Raw genomic sequence first — 22,858 nt, forward strand, 5'->3', positions numbered from 1 at the left:
ATATGTTCTGGGCACAGTTTTCTGTGCTCATCTCTAACAGAGCAGCTCAGGGCCACCAGGCATCACAAATATCACAGGAGACAGCCTGCCACCCTGTAAGACCAAGTCTACCCCCAGCCCTGGCTTCCCATTCACTGAGGAAATGGAAGCTCCTACTCTACACTCTCAGTGCCAGATCCCCCCTACCAGGACTTTATTTGCTCTGCCCTCTTTCCCTTATATTAATGATGGATGAATTTTCTGTGCTCTTAAGGCCAACCTCTCATCTGAGCACAAAATCACGGGTCCCTGTCCCCTACACCAGCCAGCATTTCCTTTCTTCTGGATCACCCTATGCTTACAGGCTAGATCTAGTTCTTGCCTAAAATATACCCCCAACTCTCTTGTTTCTGCTCCACTTCTCAATTGCCTTGTTGAAAAAACAACTAGAAGAACTGTGAATATTTGCTGCCTATACTTCCCCTCCTCTCATTCTCTTTAGATCCCAAAACACCAACGCTCCACTTTGTCAAGGTCATCAGTGATTTGCTGTCAAATCCAATGGTCCAGCCTCAATTTCCATTTTTCTCAAACTTTCACCAGCGTTGCACACAGCCCATCACCCCTTCCTTCTGCAACACTGGCTCCCCCGGCCTCCGGGAGGCCTCCTCCTCAATGCAAGGTCCCGGGCTTGGTGGCTCTCACTCCTGCAGTGACACATGCTGGCCTGGTCATCTCATCCAGGCACAGAAGCTTTAAATGCCATGTGTGATGCCTCACAAATTGAGGTCCTACACCATCCTATGGACATCAAACTCATCCAGCAAGTAACTCGCCATCTCGCCCTGGGGCTTCCAACGGGGATCTCAAACTTCACATGTGCTAAACAGAATCCTGCTTTCCTCAACTACCCCTTGTCTTCCTGTTGCTTTCCCACATTAACAAATGGCAAATGCACTTTTCCAGCTTTTTGGGCCAGATCTGTGGTGTCCTCCATGCTTCCTGCCTTCTCACTCCTCACGTTCAATCTAATGACAAATCCCGGTCACTCTCCTTTCTAACTCTCTCAATTCCTACCACTCTCACCACCTCCACGCCTAGCACTGACCTCGTTACCCATCACCTGGACCCCTGGAATCATGTCCTATGTGATGGCCATGCTTCCCTTCTTGTCCTGATACAGCTTACTCTCTGCCAACAACCAGACAGATTATTTTCCAATGTGTGACACTTTGTCACTTTTCTGCTTAAATATTTCTCCACCCCTTTCAAAATCACATCCCAAGCCCCTCGCCTCCCTCACCCACCTCTGCAGTGATCTGGCCTCCACAACCCTTCTCCTCACCCCTACTCCTCTCCTCTCCCACTGAGCTCCCACCTCTCCCCTTCTTGTCACTGGCTGAATCCACCAAGCACAGTCCCACCTCCAGGCCTTGGTGACTGCTGTTTCCTCTCCGGATACTCTTCCCCAGATACCATGGTGGGTCTCTGCTACAGTGCCACCTGGCAGACCACTCTTCTGGCCGTGAAAAGGACACAGACAGGTGGGCAGCCTCTGGGGGGCACCTGCCTGGACAGGCTGGCTGCCACCTTCTCCTGGAGGCTTGGGGCCAGAGGAAAGAACATCCCAGGACCAAGCTTAGCCCCTGGATTACGGAACCTGCACTGACTCCAGAATGTGACCTAACCCACCTGCGGAGGGGGTGGATCTTGCCAATTCTGGTCCATCTCCACATCCTCCCCAACTTACAGGACAGAACATGGAAAGTTGAGCAGTTCAAAGTTCCTTGTGGTGGAGAGCATAATCTACAAAGTCAGACAGAAGGATCTGCATATATTTCAAAATGGGCCTGGTAACTTGTAATTTATATTATTATCTGAATCTTAGTTTTTTTCAACAGTAAAATGGGGACAGCACCATTGTGAAGATTACATAAGACAATGCATGATAAAGTATTTTGTATAAACACGATAGTGTTGTCATGTTCAAAGTCACCTCTCTAGACGCAGTTACCTTATTCATAAAGATGATCATAAAGCGATCATCCAGTTCAAAAACTGCTTTCATCTGTGAAATTGATATGTAGTTTAAGCTTATTCTGATGAAAAAATACCCTGTCATTAAGCCCATTTAAAAGGGTCCGTTTCTCTAGCCTTGAATGAATATCCCTTCCTTATCCTCTGTCCACCACTCATTCACATCTTTCAATGCTAAGGATAAATTTCACCTCCTTTGTTAGTTTTTTCTCCAAACACTTTACATAAGAAATTTCTATTCCTGCATCCTTCCTGGGCACTCTGCTACTTCTAGCATAACATTTTTCAAATCTGAGCCTCAGTAACTTTGGCTGTTCATATAGTACAATGATCCTTGAAAACAGGGAGTAACCCTCCTGCTCTCTGAATCCCCACAGACCCCAACAATACTTCCTAAGTAAGAGATGCTCCATGAACAGCTAACAAAATGGGGGAGAGCACCATCAAACCCACTGACATGTGGCAATAGAAGAAACTGCGTTTTCTGCCGTTCCTACAACCAGCAAATAGTGTAACGCCACTTAATAGCACAAATAAGGAAAAAGTCTCGTGAGAGATGTGCTTCCTCAGCAACCTCTAAGGATATCAAAGCCGAGCCGAGGGAGGTAATTAGCTGAACAAATGTACTGAAACAGACGCTTTAGGGAAAAATACTAAATGGGAAACTGGAAAAGAAAGAGACTCTCCCGGCTGGCATGGCTCAGTGGTTGAGCTTCGGCCTATGAACCAGAAAGTCACGGTTCTCTGAAATCAATAAAAGTATATTAAGAAAGAAAGAAAGAAAGAAAGAAAGAAAGAAAGAAAGAAAGAAAGAAAGAAAGAAAGAAAGAAAGAAAGAAAGAAAGAAAGAGAAAGAAAGAAAGAGGGAGGGAGGGAGGGAGGGAGGGAGGGAGGGAGGGAGGGAGGGGAGAGAAAGAAAGGAAGGAGAAAGAAAGGAAGAAAGGAAGGAAGGAAGGAAGGAAGGAAGGAAGGAAGGAAGGAGGAGAGAGAGAGAGAGAGAGAGAGAGAGAGAGAGAGAGAGAGAGAGAGAGAGAGAGAGGAATGTTGTCAGGGATGGAAAATAAACTGCAGAAGTTGAAAACAATGTCAATGGTAGAGAAAATGAATTCTTATATTTGGGAGACATTTCATAATTGGCAAGATGATTTTTATACAAATTAGCTGAATTGAAAATACTAACAAGCCTATTACTTAGGGCAGATCTGGGGCTTTGAGCAGAGAGAAGATAGAGAGGTGTGTGCTCTTGGGACGCTGTAATTATGAGAAGAGGTTCTGTGCACATATTAGCCAAAATGGTTACGGTTTTTGTACACATATTAAGCAAAATGGCGGTGTTTACAAAATGATGGTTATAATGAATTATAATGCAATTTGCAAAGTAGGTGCTTCCTGGGCATGGTGTGCCTGTGGAATCTTCTCTCTGGCCCTTATTCTTGTGGAATAAAATGTTTGAATTCTTATTTTATTTTCTGAGCAATTTATATCCTTCCTTTCTCCAAAAAGGGCTTAGGATAGATAATCTGCCACAGATATATGAGATGACTACATAGCAATCTTCTAAACAATGAATGAGCGCCGAAGACAAATTGGCTGGATCAGGGAAGATAAAGCCAGGGGAAAGCATGGCCGGCAAAGGGTCTGCTTGCCCAGAGGTCTAGCTCACCCGGGCAAAGGCACCAGCAGTTCTCATGGTGCATAAATTGAGACAAAGCAAGATCTCCCCGGAAACGTAGGTGCTCCTAGGAGAGAGGAGGCAGCCACGCCTCAGAGGACTGCGGATGGAGAGGGTGCTGTGTGGGGCCAGGAACGCAGCCTGATGGCAGAGAACACAGTGAGTTTCACAAGATGTTTACTTTTAAGGCTGACTCCATACTCAGTGCCTCAGAGCACAGAGCACTGGGGTCAGGCACCGAGCTCATTTTAGGTTAAACTGAAACTAAAGGGGCCATTACTTATCTTTCCGGCAGCTGACAGATGCTTGTTTCTCCTTGAGGTTTAAGCAGCAGTGCGGTAAGAAGTGGTTCTACTAAGGAATCACCTGGAGAGGAGCTATACTTGGTTGCTGGGCGGAGTGGAGGCCCCTAGCTTTAGGAGGCTAGCTATGCTGGAAACAGAAATGACTCTGTCTTATAACAAGAGTTCGAATCGAGAAAGCGTCCCAGGCGGAAAGCCTTAGTTCTCAGAGAGGGTCTGACATATGCCTCGAAAAGCTACTTGGGATTCATGTAGACTTTACAAAGGGAGGGACCATCAAGCCCTCAACATTGCATGCCACAGATGTGACTACGATAGTTTTACACCAGTTTTTTTAAGTGGAAGCTATCTGTATTGTTTAAAAGAGGGGGAGAGGGGGCTTTGCAAGCCCTTGAATAAATTATTTAATTAAATTATATTAGATTCAGTGAGTATTACCTTATCAAAGGATAAAAGACTTAACATAAGGGAGGCTTGTTAGCTCTAAATCATCAGCCATAATAAACCAAAGGCAAGAAAACGTGTGACTAGTCTTACAGAGTTAACAAGAAGTCAGAGATTAATAAATATTAATTGAATTAATTTTAGAGAACTGCTTTGACTTTCCTATCTGTATTCCGTATCCATTACTTCCCTGCCACACAATCACTAATAGAGGTTGCCTAGGTAAATTCATTCCTCAGTCAAGGTCTAGTAACTAAATTAATAGAGCTTTTTCATCCCTGGAGTACAGCCATTATCCACTCTCCAGTACTCCATGGGCAACCTCATAGGAACCTCTATCATCCTTCTTACACATTTTGACCTTTCGTGTAAATACCCCACGGTCATTCTATGTGAATCCATTTTAGCGACCTCACTTTGGGGGCTGTAGTCTCTGAAACAACCACGATGCACAATGTACTATATAAGTCAAGAAGGAGAACACATTGGCTTCCTGAGGCCAGGGATCTGTCTTTCCTGTCACCGCTATGTCCCTAGCACCAAGCACAGTGCCTGGCATATAGCAATTATTTATAAACTAGAGGCCTGGTGCACAAAATCCATGAACGGGTAGGGTCCCTAGGCCTGGCCAGAGATCAGGGCCCGTCTGTGGGGTGACTGGTGGGGTGACTGGGGCTCCCGCTCACACCCACCCACCTTGGCCTGGCGCTGCCTGTTCGCCAGCCCTGCCCACTTCCACTTCCACCAGTTGCCTTCCTCTGCAGGGCGACTGGCAGGGCGATTGGAGCGGCGGGGCCGGGGGGCGCTGCTGGCACACACCTTGGCTGGCCTGGTATCACCCGCTGACGGGGTCCGGCCCCCACCGCCACCTCTGGTCGGGGCCTGCAGGCTGGGGGCAGCTCCTGCGTTGAGTGTATGCCCCCTGGTAGTCAGTGCGCATTACAGCGACCGGTTGTTCTGCCGTTCACTCAATTTGCATATTAGGGTTTTATATAGATAGATATGTATTGAATGCATAAATGAAAAAGATGAATATGTGAAGGCCTGGTACGTGTCAACTAGCCACATAACTTCTCACATTCATTCTATGTGTAAGAACGGTGTTGTCCACAGTTTACAGAAAACAGATATACCAACGTGCTAAGTGACTTGCCCAGAGTAAATCACAGGACGCAGGTTGGCCCAGCTCCAAGTCCCCTGCCACTACTCCAGTTTCTCTCACGGGTACTCTGAGGAAGCATGACTCCAAGGAAGCATGGTGCCCAAGTGACATTCATAGACATCCCCTGCAGGGGTGGGTGAATTCCCAGTGAATCCTACTGTATCAAAGCATCAGAAAAGACATAAGGAAAAGGAGCCCTGATAACCTAAACCCAACAACTTGTGTCCCTAATGGATCCTTCTTTGCAACTCATCAGGGGACATCCATCTTCAGGAGACAGTGGTGCTGCCCAGGGCATAGCAGGTCATGCTGTCTCCCAAGGCTGCCACTCCAGAGTGCCATCCAGAGATGCCCCTGATGACACTTATAGGCTGTGCTGCTTTGGGAAAATGTAGTCCTTCTGGATTCCTTACTCATAATCGCTCAAGGGCAGAAGAATTCAATGGTCACTTCTACCTTAAACTTCAAAGTTTCCCCATTGCCCAGGTGCTCAGACTAAAGTTACTCAAGTGGACATGAGAGCTGTCAATTTAAAATCAGCTATGTGCCAAATCTTTTAAAACCAGTTGTTTGAAAGTCAGAAACTATGTTCTCACAGAAATAATGGTAGACATGGTTTCCAAACCAATTCATGATTATTAAGTTAGTGGATAATCCAGCAAATATTGCCCATAGGAGGTGGGACAAAAGTAGGTTTACAGTTGTGAAGATATGAAACAGAGTTTATTCTTGTATTTTGTATTAATTGTTTTCTTTTTCCATAAGAGCAACTGTAAACATACTTTTGCCCCACCCTGTATACAATGTAAAGTTTTAGAGCATTGCACTCAAACATTAGCAGTTACCTGAAAGTGAAAAACAGTGAACTTTGTCTTAAATAGTACTACTGAAAAAAATACTACTTGAATCTTATAAAATTGGTGAAGTTTCTGAAGGGGTCATATAAATATTTCCAAAAGCATTAGAAGGTGATCGTACTGGGTTAAGAGGCCAACTTTCACTCTCATGTGGATGGCTGCCCTTTTCCTTGAGACAAGAACACCATTATCCCTACACTGAGTCATCAAGTATCGACGCATCCACATGAGCTGGGAGTGGAGAAATAAAGAAGAAATGTTAGCAAAGTAGAGAATGAATTCCTTGGTGGGGAAGAGGAGGGAAATGCTAAAGAAATGCTGGGGAAAACTGCATCCAAAGCAGGTCCATGACAGGTAATTATTAAATAGGATGATGAGGGAGTGAGAGTAGAGCAGATTCAAGAAAATGGAAGATACAATTCAGGGAATATTTACAGTACAAGATAACCTTCATTATCCTACACACCGCTTCTCTAGAATTTCGGACCTACGTATTTCAGCAGCAAATAGAGATCATTCACTTAACACATATTTAACTGAATCCCTCCTAATATATGCCTTTTCTGGCTGCTATGAATGACTAAAGAGAATGAATACCAGGTAGCTACTACATTTCACAGCTCATTTATTTACACTTTCATATGTCTGCTGTTTGAAACTTCAGACACAGTGGTTTCAAGAAGTGGCGTGCTTTCCTGACCGAGAGCTCAGGTTTGCAGCCAAGCCTCTGGAGGTTAAGTCCCAGGGCTGTCATGGACCTCTCCTCAGCTTCCCCATCTGTAAAATGGGGACAATGACGACACTGCCTATCTTGTGGACCTGTGTGGGACTGAGCTAAGTTCATCAATGAGTGATGCTTAGGATAATGTCTGGAGCGTAGGAAGTACTCAAAAAAATTAGCTACTATTATACTTGTATATTATATCCAAACAAAAATACTTTTTGAATTTTTCTCTATATATCGTTAAGTCAAAAAACTAGGGTATAGAATAGTACATATAGTATTCTACTTTAAGGAAACAAGTAATAAAAAGTTTATATACTTAAATGTGAAAAAAAAATGGCCAGGGAAGGTGCTATGCATATGTTTATGTAAGCAAAGTACATCCTTGGAAGAATTCACAAGAAACTCTGCTGAAAGAAACGAGGTACCAAAGAGGAAGAGAATTTCATTCTTCTCTGTAAACACTCATGTACTTTTGTCCCAGACTCATGTGTTATCATCCAGTAAATTTAAAAAAATATTCAGGAAACTTAAATTTTTTGTGGCTCTCAAGCAGGGGATAAAATTGGTAGACGTTAGTTCATCAATCCTACCTTGATTTAAAAGTTAATCCAAAACTCATCCACTAAACCATCCAATCCCAATTAGATGGAGGGAAGCCAAACACAGATAATTAGGTTCTCTTCCCAACCATCTTGAATTAAAAAACCAAATCAGTCAATGCTGAGGTCCTCCAAATTAAACACGGGAACATATTACACTGGTTGTGTTGGCTGCATAAGACACTTAATACTTTGCAGAAACAATACATCAATTAGCTATTTTAAAAAAAAATCAAAATAATAAATGTTTAGGAGAGTTAGTAAACTGATTTCTTTAGCTCAAAAACATACGCCTTTTTATTTTGATCATTTATGATGTGTACAAGTCATATGTTATATATAAGAAAGAATTACATACTAGAATCCAAGTATATTAATTTGATGCTATAAGGCATCCTGACTTCTGGCTAACGAACTGAAAAAAAAAATTACTCAACCCTGTCATGAGGCACAAAATGGGTAAATGCTAAAACACTGATTGTTTTACTTCTTGGAAATACAGTCCAGATTTCAAAGGTAAGGAAACTCGTTTTTATTGCTTTCTGACAATATAAAACAAAGAGTGAACTTTATTTCCAAGAACTTTATAATCTCATTAATCCTCTGGGGAGAGAAGAAAAGAAAGAAAACAAACGCCACCAAGACAAACCAACTCAACAACCCCAAACAAGCATCTGTTTTGTTTTCTCACGTCTTAATAGCCCGGCTATTTTAGATACAAATCTTTGTTTTGCTGACAAATGTTTCCAACATGTGAGTGCAAATGGTTTCACTGAAATAGTTTATTTTTGAGCTGGACAAATCGCAAACTTCTCCCAAGTCCAAGAGGCATCTGTGAAAATGAGCAAGTAGGGCCTAGAGATGGTCAAAACAGCTCACGCTGCACAGCGCAGGCCTCCAGGTGCCTGCTATTGCAAACCTCAGGATCGTTTCTACAGGGAAGACACAGGCGTGCTAGGTAGTGTAGATGTGGCCCAAATTCCTTGCATTTATAGGGAAGTCGCGGGCTGTTTAGTTTTTCAGCCTGTCACACTGAATTCCTGTGAGAGCTCAGCATTCTCCAACTTTGCACAAGAATGTCCCCCTGTTTTCAGGCGCTCTGCTCTACTTTCGGGGGCCTTGGCAAGGATCAAAGAAGCAGAGGGAACAAATGGTTTCCCATGCATATTGAATTCCCTCTTATACTGACTTTTCCTCTGTCATTGAAATTCAATATTGGCAAGATTCCCGTACATCACCTTAACCAGTAAATCGTCTGCATGCAGTCAGAGCATGAAAAGGTACATTTCAACAGCAAGTTTTTGTAAGGAATTCAAATGAACTAATTGGGTGAAAAATTAACCTTTCTGTGGTATCTCCACTAAAACTCATTACTAATAAATAAAACTGCTTTTTATTTCACCGTAACCTGAAATGTTTTATCATTTACTCTTTCTTTCTCTCTCCTCTCTCCTCTCTCCTCTCTCCTCTCTCTCTCTCTCTCTCTCTCTCTCCCTCCCTCCCTCCCTCCCTCCCTCCCTCCCTCCCTCCTTTCCCTCCCCATGCTTTGTATTATTTAAAAATTCAATTTTATATTTTGTAAGAATTTGGCCTCAAAATTCTTTTTTTAAAAAAATATATTTTATTGATTTTTTTTACAGAGAGAAAGGGAGAGAGATACAGAGTTAGAAACATCGATGAGAGAGAAACATCGATCAGCTGCCTCCTGCACATCTCCCACTATGCCCGCAACCCAGGTACATGCCCTTGACCGGAATCGAACCTGGGACCCTTCAGTCCACAGGCTGACGCTCTATCCACTGAGCCAAACCCGTTTCGGCAAAATTCTTCATTAACTTAATGCTGCCTAACATTTACTGAGCATTTAATAGCTATGTGTCAAGTTTCCCTCATCTGTAAAATGGGAACAGATAGTACCTACCTCATGGGTATGTAATAAGATTGCACGGAATGTAACAGCCTCTAAACACAATCATTGTATTTTTTCTAAGGATGATGATGATGATGATGATACTGTCCTAATTATTATGCAATGCTCCAAGAGATTTGTTAAGAAATATGTTCTCAAGCCAAATTATTTAAATGTAGTACAGTAACTGAATTACGAGTGTTCATATTTTGATCATACATATATGAGTCATAGGATACAATATATATTTTTAAATGGCTTAGGCACTCTTTTTAGAAAAAAATTCTTTCATGACAATTACTTTCAAGTGGTAAAATTATTTTTTATCACTCTTTTGAAAAGAGGTTTATTTAGTTATGTTTGTAATAACCTGCCTTAAGATTTTAGGGTTGAGTACAGGAAATAACATACTCTAAACATCAGTGGCTAAGAGATGATAAGTTATGTTTAGATATTAGCACAAAAGTAAAATATCTTATAATGGTTTTTTCCTTTTTTAAATGTTTATATGTCTTTAAACATAGAAAACAATCATTGATTTTGTAAAGAAGAATTATAAACACACACAATGCAATATACAGATGATATAGAATTGTACACATAAAACCTATATAATTTTATTAACCAATATCATCCCAATAAATTTAATTACTTTTAAAAAAGAAATTTAAAATAAATGTTTGTTTTGAAAATTTAAAAAAAGTTTAAAATGAAGGCCATCATTTAAAAATTAAAATAATTATGCATTTAATTTGGATATTGCTTTACAGTCTTAGATTTAAATAAGAAAAGAAAAAAGAGTTGATTCTGACCAAAATTTTCTATTTTAGATAGTGGGATTTGAATGTAACATGAAATTCTCAGGAACTAATCACATTCTCTAACAATACAAAGTCATTTAATTGGGAAAATATTAATAACTGGGCTATTGTCATAAATTATATATACTGTACATCATCAAATTTCTAAGATTTTTCCAATAAATGTTTATAAATTTATACCTCTTTAAAAGGGAATGTTTCAATGATAATGAAAATATTTCAAAATAAATGAAAATGAAAAAAAATTACCTATCAAATTCTGTGGGATGCAACAAATCCAGTGCTTAGAGAGAATTTTAAAGCATTAAATGCACATATTAGAAAAAAAATAAAATTAATACACTAAGTTTCAAGCCTTAGAAAACTAGAAAAATAAAAGCAAATTAAAAAAAAAAAGTAACCAGAAGAAATAATAAAAAGCAGAAAATTCAATAAAATTGAGATAAGAAAAACAATAGAGAAAAATCAATGAAACAAAAAGTTGGCTCTTTTACAAGATCAATAAAATTTATAAACCTGTAGCTAGGCTAACCAATACAAAAGGAAGACATGAATATTAATATTGAAATGGAAAGGGCCATCAATCAGTAGCAATCCCATAGACACTAAAAGGCTAATAAAGAAATATTATGGAGCAATTCTCATTTTATAACATAGATGATAAGGACCATTCCTGGAAAGACAATCTACTAGGACTCACACAAGGAGAAACTTATAATCTGAATACCAGTAGGCCTAATCTATTAAATCAATACTTAACTTTCCAAAACATAAAGGTCTAGGCCTAACGGGGTTCATTGGGATTTCTACTAAATATTTAGCGAACAAATAATACAAATTTTCTACCATCTGTTCCAAAAAACGGAAGCAGAGGAAACATTTCTTAATTTAGTTTATGTGGTCAGCATTACCCCAATAGCAAAACCAGAAAAATACATTACAAGAAATGAAAATTACAGACCAATATCTCTCATGAACACAGATGCAAATATCCTTAATACAGTATTAGCAGAATGAAACCCAACAATGTATAAGAAGAATTATACACCATGATCAGGTGGGATTTATTCCAAATATGAAAAGCTGGCTCAAAATTTGAACATCAGTTAATGTAATTCATTACATCAATAGGCTAAAGAAGAAAAATCATATGATCATATCACCTGATGTAGAAAAGGCATTCTTGATATGAACTCTCAGCAAACTAGGACTAGAGGGAACTTCCTTAAGTTGATTAAAAAACAAAAAACACACACACAAAAAAACCCAACCCTAACCAGTTTGGCTCAGTAGATAGAGCGTCGGCCTGCAGACTGAAGGGTCCCAGGTTCGATTCTGGTCAAGGGCATGTACTTTTGTTGCGGGCACATCCCCAGTGGGGAGTGTACAGGAGGCAGCTGATCAATGTTTCTCTGTCATCAATGTTTCTAACTCTCTATCCCTCTCCCTTCCTCTCTGTAAAAAAAAAAAATCAATAAAATATGTTTAAAATAAATAAATAAATTATATTAAAAAAAAAATCTACAAAGAACCTACAGCTAACATCATACCTAATGGTGAAAAATTCGACATTTCCTCCCTAAGATCAGGAATAAGGTAAGGATGCCACTTCCATTCGACATTGTACAGAAAGTCCTAGCTAATGCAATTAGATAAGAAAGGAAAGGAAAGGTATTCGGACTTGGAAAAAAGGCATAAAACTGTCTTTGTTCACAGAGGGCAGATTGTCTATGTAAAAAATACCAAAGAATCAACAACAACAACAGCAAACCTCCTGGAACCAATAAGTTATCATAGAAAGGTTGCAGAGTATAAGGATAATACACAAAAGTCAATTACTTTCCCATATACCTGCAATGAATCAGTTGGAATTTGAAATTGAAAACACATTTACATTAGTATATAAGAGAAATATATATCCAAAAAATAAATACAAAATCCATATAAGGAAAACTATGACACTGATGAGAAAAATAAAAATCTAAGTTAATGGAGAAATATTTAATCTACATGGGTAGGAAGATTCAGTATTGTCAATATTCAATATTGTCAGTTCTTCCCAACTTGCTGTACAGATTCAATGCAATTTCAATAAAAATCCCAGTTTCTTGGTGGATATTGATAAGCTGATGCAAAAGACCCACAGTAGCCAACACAATATTGAAGAAGGACTGGCACTACTCAACTTAAAGACTTACTGTGAAGATGCAGTAATCAAGACAGTGTAGTACTGGCGAAAGAATAGATATAGATCAAGGCAACAGAACAGAGAGCTGAGAAATAGACCCACACAAGTATCGTCCACTGATCTTTGACAAAGGAGTGAAGGCACTTTAATGGAGCAAAAATAGGCGTTTCAACAAGTGAGGCTATGACAACTGGGTATCTACATGCCAAAAGTGAATCTGGACACTGACCTTACACTTTTCACAAAAATTAACTCAAAATGGATCAGAGACCTACATGTAAAATGCAAAAACCATGACATTTCTAGATCATAATGTAGGAGAAAACCTATGGCACGGCAATACGTTTTTTAGATACAAACCAAAAGCATGTTTCATGAAAGAAAAAATTCATGTTACACTTCAAATTAAAGCCTTCTGCTCCACAAAAGATACTGTTAAGAGAATGGTAAGATAAGCCACAGAGTGGGAGAAAGTACTTGCAAAATGCATATCTGATAAAGGACCTGTATCCAAAATATACTAAGAACTCTTAAAACTCAACAATAAGAAAACAAATAACCTGATTAAAAAGTGGGCAAAAGGTCTGAAAAGACACCTCACCAAAGAAGATAGATGGCAAATAAGCATATGAAAAGATACTCATCATCATATTTCATTAGGGAAATGCAAATTCAAACAACTAGATGCTATTCCACACCCATCAGCATGGCCAAAATGTGACATAGTGACACCATCAAATGCTGGCAAGGATGTGGAACAAGAGGAACTCTCCTTCTTTCGCAGGTGGGAACGCAAAATGGTGCAGCTGCTTTGGAAGACAATTTGGCAGTTTCTTATAAAACAAAACACACTATTACCATACAATCCACCAATCACACTCCTAGGTATTTACCCAAATGAACTAAAACTTATGTCCATACAAAAACCTGCACACCAATATTTTTAGTAGCTTTATATATAACTAGAGGCCCAGCGCACAAAATCATGTGGGTCGGGTCCCTAGGCCTAGCCTCCATCTTCTGCCCGTACGCCAGACCCCAGGCTGAACGCCGCCTCTGCCTATGCCACCAGGCTGTCAGGCTGTTGGGATCACCAGCTCATCCCCGGCTGCTTGGGGGCGCAGGCTTGTGAGAAAGCGGGCGTTGGCGACTTCACCTCCATGCGTGTGCGCTGGGCTGGCCGCTGATGGAACGCACTGCCCGCTTAGGTCGCTCGCTGCCACCACCGCTGCCGCTGGGGCTTGAGGTGCTGACGGAAGCTGTGGGGCTCGCCCGTGACCTACCCGCCCTGGTGTGAGCGGCCCCGAGCAGACAACGTGTTCCATCAGCAGCCAGCCCGGTGCACATGCATGGAGGTGAAGTCACTGGCGCCTGCTTTCCCGCAGGCCTGAGCCCCTGAGCAGCTGGGGATGAGCTGGTAATCCCACAGCCTGACAGCCGCCCGGTCCTCCCGCCACCCACCCCAATTCCCCCGTTCACCATCACTGATCCATTGGAGCCTGCGGGCCAGGGGCAGGGACCAAGAGGTCAGCCATTCAGCCCACTCACCAGTCCCCAGTCCCACCCCACCCCGCTCATGGGCTGGGGGAGGAGGGGCAGGGAGGGACCGAGAGGTGGTCAATGCTACCTCATGGTGACCGGTCGTTTGGTCATCCTGGTCGTCATGGACACTGCCTTTTTATATATATAGATTTCCAAATTGGAAACAACCAAAATATCCTTCAATTGGGAGGTGGAGGCAGGCATTTCTAGTTGGAAAGTAAGCATGACTTTCTTGAACCTAATAAATAAATGAAAATGCTGCTGAATGAGCCCTGGCTGTTTTGGCTCAGTGGCTAGAGTGTCGGCCTGAAGACTGAAGGATCTTGGGTTCGATTCCAGTCAAGGGCACATGCCTGGGTTGCAGGCCCAGTCCCAAACCTGTAGGAGGTAGTCAATCAATAATTCTCATCATTGATATTTCTATCTTCTCTCTCTCCTGATTCTCTATCATCATTGATGTTTCTATCTCTTCCCTTTCCTGTCCTCTCTGATATCAATAAAATATATATTTAAAAAATAAATAAATAAAGTAAAATGTTGCTGAATGATAAACCTCACTGTATTTCTCAAGGCAGACAGGTTCTTATCTATTTTCAGATGATGTAAATTTTATTTCATTAAGATAGTCCAAACATACTATCAAACACATTTTTAAGTGAATGCAAAATATTTGAAAGTTGCTAAGAAACTAGGTCTTAAAAGTTCTCATTACAAGAAAAAAATACTTGTTAACTATGTGTAATCCTGGATGTTAACTAGATTGTGATCATTTCACAGTCTATGCAAATATCAAATCATCATGCCGTATACCCAAAGCTAATGTTATATGTTAATTACATATCAATAAGAAATAAACAAAAATGAATGCAATGCATTGTTTTTAGTTTTTAAAATGAATTAAATATTTGAGATTAAACTTTCATATGTGTTATGTAATTTTAATGTTTTAGACTTGCCTTTCCAAGGGAGAAGATAGCTTTCAGATTTATAAACACAGTACAATAATTTTTGAGCTTAAGATTCATGAGTAGGTTCACATTTATAAGTAACACTGCATAATGTCATGTACTTAAAAGATACCTATTTTTCATATAGCTTTAAAAATGCACAGTAAAATAAACAAATGAGTCCTTACATGTTTGCCCTGAAGGTTATCTTTATATGTTCATTCTGACATAATGATTCTGTGAACAATACAATAACAGATACCATAAGCATGTATTTATCTGTAGTGCACAATTCCACGAGACTGAAAGATAGCATCCTGGTCATATATAAAATCAGATAATGGCTAGAGTCTAACTTTCCAGCATTAGAAAATAGTGACTTTAAAGTCACTAGATGGGTTAAAAATAAAAGAAAAAACACTTGAAATTATTTCAACAAAAAGAAACATTTCAACTATTTTTATCTCTATCTTAAAACAAAGACATTAGGTTATGTGTAATAAATATCTCCTTCTAATTCTTTAATAAATTACTGTACTTTAACAACAAAACTTCCTTTTAATCAAGAAGGACAAGTCTGCAACTCTATATATGATTAGTAAGAAAGGAAGGCTAGCGCCAAAAAACTGAGGCTTACCACAATGTAAAAAAACCCAGACTAAATATTCCTTGAATTTTTTAAAGTAATCCACATTTCTTTTTCAATGTGGAAACTCAATGAACTTTCCACTTCTAACTATGCAACAAAGAAAGGCTTAACCATACACATTCATTTCAGTGGGAAGTGGTAAATACAAGATTTCTGAAAAATATTATTTTCTCCCCAGTTCAATTAATTCCTACTCTGTAGCCATAAAGATACTGAAATTGAAATAAGTACCTAAAACACTGTTTATTAACATAAAACTTAAAATAGGTCATTCAACCTTAAAAATCATATTATACCTTTAGAAAGTGATAATTCTGCATTGTTTCCCTAGCGGCATGGTTTTGTGCCGAGTCATGCCCACCCTTTTCATGGCATCCCTTTCATAAATAAGATTCACTTAAAACAGTGTCTAATTTCAGGGACAAACTCATGATATGACTAAATTGTTTTTCCTATAAAGCTCTAATCAACCTTAATTTAAAAGGCATAATTAAGTCTCCACCAGATTGTTTTACTAGAATATTGTACTTTTCACAAACCAAAATGCCATGAATTGAGTATAATTCTTCTGCCTTCTCCTTTTCTCATCCTGTTATCTCACAGATCCTAAAAACTTTTTCTACTACTCATTCACACAGCTATCTGCATTACAAGATTTCAAGACAACTTTTAGTCCTCAAGTTCTTACATGACCCAGGGGGTACATGTGAAAACACAAGAGTTCCCTAAATTTGGAACAAGCCCTTATCTTCCCTCATGAAGTTTATGAAAGTAGGGTAGAAAATTCTACAATAATAGCTACATTAAATTCAATACCTTTTATAACAAAGTTTATCCTGAGTGAGATTATATAGATGTGGAATCTAATTAAAAGACAGAAGAGACATGTATACGAGGCTCTATGAAAACTGTATTTACACATGTGACGTGGGTGAAGAATATCCAACTAGATTTTTAAAAAAATAAAGGTAAACGGAATGTGATCAAAGATAAAAATGTTTAGAGTTGGGATGTGCATCAGAAATGAATATTTGCAGTGAGCTGGAACACAGTTTAGGAATGATTTAACTGCTTACTCTGGAATAAACCGCGTTGGCATGCATTTAAGAGAAAAGGTAGAACACAAAATGTAAAGCTATTTTTTTTTTGGGGGGGGGGGGCGGGTTGCCTGCTAACATCTACAGAATAAACCAATAGTCAAAATTTAAGTTAGCATCTGTTACCTAAAACTTTTTTTTTATGAATAGGATAACCACCCGGAATTAACCTCTGATCAAAATATCATAAAAGTGAGTCTTTCCATATAAGACCATTTCACCTGACTCGTAGCAACACAGTGGGCATCAGCTCCATGAATAAAAGGCAAAGGAAGAACCCTCTCTGACTCTTGGCCGGTAAGAGCTCACTCATAATCCATGAAAGGAGAGGTCATGTTAAAACAGTGTTAACGCGAGCATGAAGAAGTACCAAAACCATAGCAGGAAAACTTCCACGGGAGGAGGAGGCCCATCAAGGCTGCGCAGAGGCATGGAAAATGCCTTAGGCACACTGCTACCCATTTCACAGCCTGCATGAGTGGGAAAGGATCGGCCAGGGAATCACTTTCCCATCACCAGCCCTCTCATGCTATTTGATTTCTTTATCATCATTAAATATTTAATGTTTTTCAACATTAAATTCAAGGTGATGGCACTTATTTTCATTTTCAATGTCAGCAAATTACTTATAATTATAGTTAAGGATTATAACTATTTATAATCATGCATGTAAAAAGCTATATAAGTCTTGAAAATCGCATATTTATAATTAAATGAAATCTTTTCATGTGCTTTTGAAGTTCACATGCTTTATTTTTATTTGTTTAAATATTTTAGTATAAAGCCAATGCCATGCTCATGCTGCTTGATTTGTCTGTAGGCTTGCCCAAATTTGCCAAAACCCTGCAACCACTGCATGAATATATGACAGTAGAAAAATGCATTTAAACCACAAGAAATACAGCCTGCAGAGCCAACAAAATGAGCATAATTACCTGCTGCGGGATCTGTAACTGCCTGGCTGGTGATGCCAGATGGAGGTTCTTGAAGCTGGTAGGTGGCATTTGTCGAAGGTGTGGTGGGGCTGGTGTTGCTGCTCGTCATGTAATGCGCTGGATACGGTGAGCTGTTATAATACTGTGCGTACTGGCCCTGGCCGAAACTGGGGTAAGACGGATAGTCCTAGCAAATCAAACCATGCAAGAATCATCTGTCAGAAAGTATGGCTGCTTATTTCTTATATTGCAAATAAATCTGTGTTTCTGAATTTACTTAGGAACACACAAAGCACCGTTGACTGAAGTGCTCAGACTTACAAATGAGTTTTATGTAAGACCAGAACACTCTTCACATTTCTTATATGTGCCATGATGCATTACTAAGTAAAATTAAACCAACCCCAAAACCAAACAATGCACCATGTCAGACTATTAAAGAGATATTAAAAGAAGAAAAAAACTATTAAAAGGCTTAGAAAAGCTCTCACTTATAGTGTCCTATAAACAGATCTTTTTTTTTTCATATAAAGAAATCATCTGTGCATTTTTAAAATTTCAGAAGTTAAATTAGCTTTTAAAATTACCTGCTGTGAACTGTTAAATCCAGAGGAATTTGTGAGTGAATTATTTCCTGTATATAATCCTGATGATGTTGTAAAACTGCTACCTGAAACAAAATGAAAAGAAATAGGCTGACTAAGCTTCGTAGAATCACATGCCTACAGGAAATTATTACTTAGACAAAGCAGGATTGGAGTTCACTGCAAATGTATTTGGTTTCTCTTCAGAACCAGAATCCATTGCCATGGCTAAAACTGCATTTTCTTAAAATGGTTGACAATTTTAGTTTTACCAGATTACAAAGAACTAAAATGTAAGGAGGTTTAAATTTGTGATGAATGAATAAGCCATGTAAACTATTGATGAAATTATACATTTGTGCAAAACTACTAGACACTGAGCTTTCCATTTCAATTAGCAAAACACAACAGGATTTTCCCCATTTTACATTAAGTATTCTTAGTAAAATGATGGAACAAGATTAGGTGACCTTAGAGTTCCTGCAAGCCCAAAAACTATGTTGTTATTTCCAATAACTTAAGGTGCTTATACTTATCCTAATGGCCCAATGAAAAAGCTGACTATTTCATCTCACAGAAGAATGAAAGGTAGCACTTGAAGTATTTGATAAAACAGAGGTCAGAGAGGAACATGACCAATGCTTTATTATTACACTAGAGGCCCAGTGCTCGAAATTTGTGTACTTGAAGGGCCCCTCAGCCTGGCCTACACCCTCTCGCAGGATGTAGGAGCCCTAGGGGGATGTCACACTGCCATGGAGGCAGGAGAGGCTCCTGCCACCACCACTGTGCTCGCCAGCTGTGAGCCTGGCTTCTGGCTGAGTGGTGCTCCCCCTGTGGGAGTGCACTGACCCCCAGGGGGCAGCTCCTGTGTTGAGCGTGCACATCATAGTGACTGGTTGTTCCGCCATCGGGCCGAAACCAGCTTTCTGACATCCCCCAAAGGGTCCTGGATTGCAAGAGGGAGCAGACCAGGCCAAGGGACCCCAACGGTGCACAATCGGAGCTGGGGAGCGATGTGGGAGGTGGGCCAGCAGGGGAGGGACCAGAGGAGGGCTCCAGAGAGTGTCCGGCCCATCTCGCTCAGTCCTGATTGGCTGGACCCCAGCAGCAAGCTAGCCTACTGCTCGACTGTCTGCCCCCTGGTGGTCAGTGCACGTAATAGTGAGTGGTTGAGCAGCATTAGCATATCATTAGCATATTATGCTTTGATTGGTTGAACGGCCAACTGGACGACCGGACACTTAGCATATTCAGCTTTTATTACATAGGATGTGCTAGGTAACATTCTATGTATTGAATGTCTACACATGTTCAACAATAAATGGTAAGCAACGTGCAGGATATAAACTTAAGAGCCAATCTTAGTTCTGTCCCTCACTTTACTTCCTATCCTCCAACAATATACAGCAAAGCAACAATATACTAATTTCAAGATCATATTGACAAAGATTTTGGAAATGACAAGATCAGGGATAAGCAATTTCATAAAAGAGGGCATTTATACACTGCAAAATGGGAATTTAAACAGGTAAACCCATTCTGGTGAGCTATTTGGTCAATGATTAAGAAATGTGGGCCCTTGGTCAGTGTGGCTCAGTTGGCTGAGCATCATCTTGTGCACCGAAAGATCTCTGGTCAATGCCTGATCAGGGCGCAGGCCCAGGTTGTGGATTCAGCCCCCGATCTGGAAGCATATAGGAGGTAACTGATCAATGTTTCCCTCCCTCCCTCCTTCCCTCCCTCTTTCCCTTTCTCCGCTTCTCCCTTCCTCTCTAAAATCAATAAAAACATATATTTAAGAAAAAGAAATTTTGGCCCCAGCTGGAGTGGCTCAGTGGTTGAGCATTGACCTATGAACCAGGAGGTCATGGTTCGATTCCTGGTTAGGGCACATGCCCGGGTTGCGGGCTCAATTCCCAGTGTGGGGCATGCAGGAGGCAGCCGATCAATGATTCTCTCTCATCATTAATGTTTCTATCTCTCTCTCCCTCTCTTTTCCTCTCTGAAATCAATAAAAATATTTAAAAAAGGAAATTTTGTATACCATTTAACCCAGGAATTTTATAGCCAGATAGTTACCCTAAGAAATAAATATGGATTTATGCAAAAAGATAGTGAAGACGTTCTTCAGTGTTGTTCCTAAGAAAGGAACATAGAAAGCATCCCCAAGCTTGTCATAGGTGTTAACCAGAAAACAGAACACTATGAAGCTATTTGAATGGTATTATAATGACATTCAATGACGTGGGGAAAACTTCTCATACTATTTTGCTAAAGTAAACACTAAAACAACAAAAATATTTTTGGTGATCTCATTGGAAATATTTTTAAAAGAATAAAACTTCTTTAATTTTTTAATTAAATTTATTGAGGGTGTCCTTGGTTAATATGATTATATAGATTTCAGTGTATAATTCTATGATACATGATCTGTATATTGCATTGTGTGTCCACCACCCAAACTTACATCATCTTTTGTCGCCATATATTTGACCCCCTTTACCTTTTACTACCCCCTTAACTCCCTTCCCTCAGGTAAAACATCACATTGTCGTCTGTGTCTAAAAGCACAAGACATTTTTAAAAACCACAGGAATCTCAGAAATGTTATCTATGGAGAGGTACAATCATTGGTTGCATAATATTCATAAAGTCAATGTATATTTTTAAATGTTCTACTCAGAGCTGTGTTGCTTCTGTCAATAGAAAAACCATTTTTTAAAAAATAAAAATTTTATGGCAAATGACGGTACACGCAATAAATGTGCTGGCAGTTCAATGAGAAAGCTCAATGTGAATGAGCTATTCACAGATGCCCCAGATATGATGTAGTAACCACAATATGCCAATTATTTACTTGCTACTGAACATTTAAGTGCTGGCTTAAGAGCCAGAAGACAGTTTCCAGTTGATCACTTAGGAGCTGTTTGGATTTTGGACAAATCACCTAATCCCTCTAAGATATAATCTCCCTACTGGCAAAAACTCTACTTCATAGGGTTTCTCAAACAGATCAAATGAGGTAATGTTTGGGAAAGTACAGTCAATAATCTACAGTCTCAACAAATGTTAGGAACTGTTATTTATTCCAGCAAACATTTCTAATATTCTCCACTGTATTTATGTATCTTTTCTCTCTTTTTACTTTCCTAAACTAGATAAACATGACTTAATCTCTTTGCATATCTAAAATTGTTTTCCTACTTATCAAGCATCTCTGAACTTTGAAAACTCAGTCTAAAGATTTGTTATTTTAATTAAGAAGGGAAAATACTTCCTAAGATTGTTTTAAATTTAGTTATCACACAGACTCATATTGGAGGATTTTTTTTTTCATTTGTATCTTTCATGAATACTGTTCAAAATTCCCAGCACACCCACCCATCAAAGATAAGCAGAGAGCTCTCTCACTGCTAAAATGAATGCCACCATGAACATCAGGGCCTCGGGAGACAAGATCCCCTATCAATGTTCATTTTCATGTGGCGATCTCATACTTCTTAATTGTATTAAACACTGGGCTCATGGCGACAATTACATGGGGATAAAAAGATGACTAAGTCATAGTCTTGGACCTCACAGGGCTTCCCAGGATAACATCAGTTTAGTTTTGTTTTTATAAGCATCGAACCTCATGAGCGTATGACTCATCATGTTTTTACATATCAGTGAGCAATTAATATATTATCTATAAAGCAAACTTATAAAGAGCTTTTTAAAATTCCTTGAAAACATTTTTTTGGATAGAAGTGGGACTATCAATGCCTTTTTAATAAACTTTAACTATTTTATACATTTGATAGGAAAAATTACTTTGAGTTATGACTTGTACTTGCGTTTAAACTCCACATTTTTAGGTTATGACTTGCTACTTTCATTTGTACTATACATTTTCTAACAATAAATACTGACCTCAAAAATCCCTATCCACCAAGAAAATGAACAAGATATAGAAAATATATTTTAAAAATGGATGTTTTCATTCCGTAAATTATTCCCTGGAACACGGTGGAAAAGACCATGGAAGCTATATTGGCACATGCAGGCCACCGAGATATGACCAAGTAAATCACAGCTCAGTACTCCAAATGGCACCCAAGTGACTGCCCAGACTTCATGCTCCTTCCAAGCCTGCACATTAGCTGGAATCCAACATAAGTTATACTCATTTACTGGCCAACTGGGGGCTGGATTCCATTCCGTTTAGTATGCTGAGCAGGCATTTAATGGCACTCAGCAGCCCAGGGGGCAAAGCAACTTCCAAAGGATCCAACCTCAGGGAGAGGTGTACATACGAGAGAACCAGCCTCAGGCAATACAGATTTTTCACCAGCAGAATCCAATCTGCAGGCTGCCTGCCTGCCTTCGTGTAGGATGCAGGCAGAGAGAGCAGCTAACAGTTGG

General features: G+C 39.6%; 1 protein-coding gene across 9 annotated transcripts in view; it reads right to left on the reverse strand.

The window, feature by feature from the left end:
* Nucleotides 1-22,858, reverse strand: part of EYA1 (EYA transcriptional coactivator and phosphatase 1) — a 211,890-nt gene that overhangs the window by 81,419 nt on the left and 107,613 nt on the right. For all 9 annotated transcript variants that reach the window (XM_036338508.1, XM_036338516.1, XM_036338515.1 and 6 more), the window contains 2 exons: nt 18,455-18,537; nt 17,868-18,054 (listed from right to left, as the gene is read on the reverse strand). In XM_036338508.1, coding sequence (XP_036194401.1) covers nt 17,868-18,054; nt 18,455-18,537 — 270 coding nt within the window. The remainder of the gene's footprint in view (nt 1-17,867; nt 18,055-18,454; nt 18,538-22,858) is intronic.

This window comes from Myotis myotis, unplaced genomic scaffold (assembly GCF_014108235.1).
Source record: "Myotis myotis isolate mMyoMyo1 unplaced genomic scaffold, mMyoMyo1.p scaffold_m19_p_16, whole genome shotgun sequence".
Lineage (NCBI taxonomy): Eukaryota > Metazoa > Chordata > Mammalia > Chiroptera > Vespertilionidae > Myotis > Myotis myotis.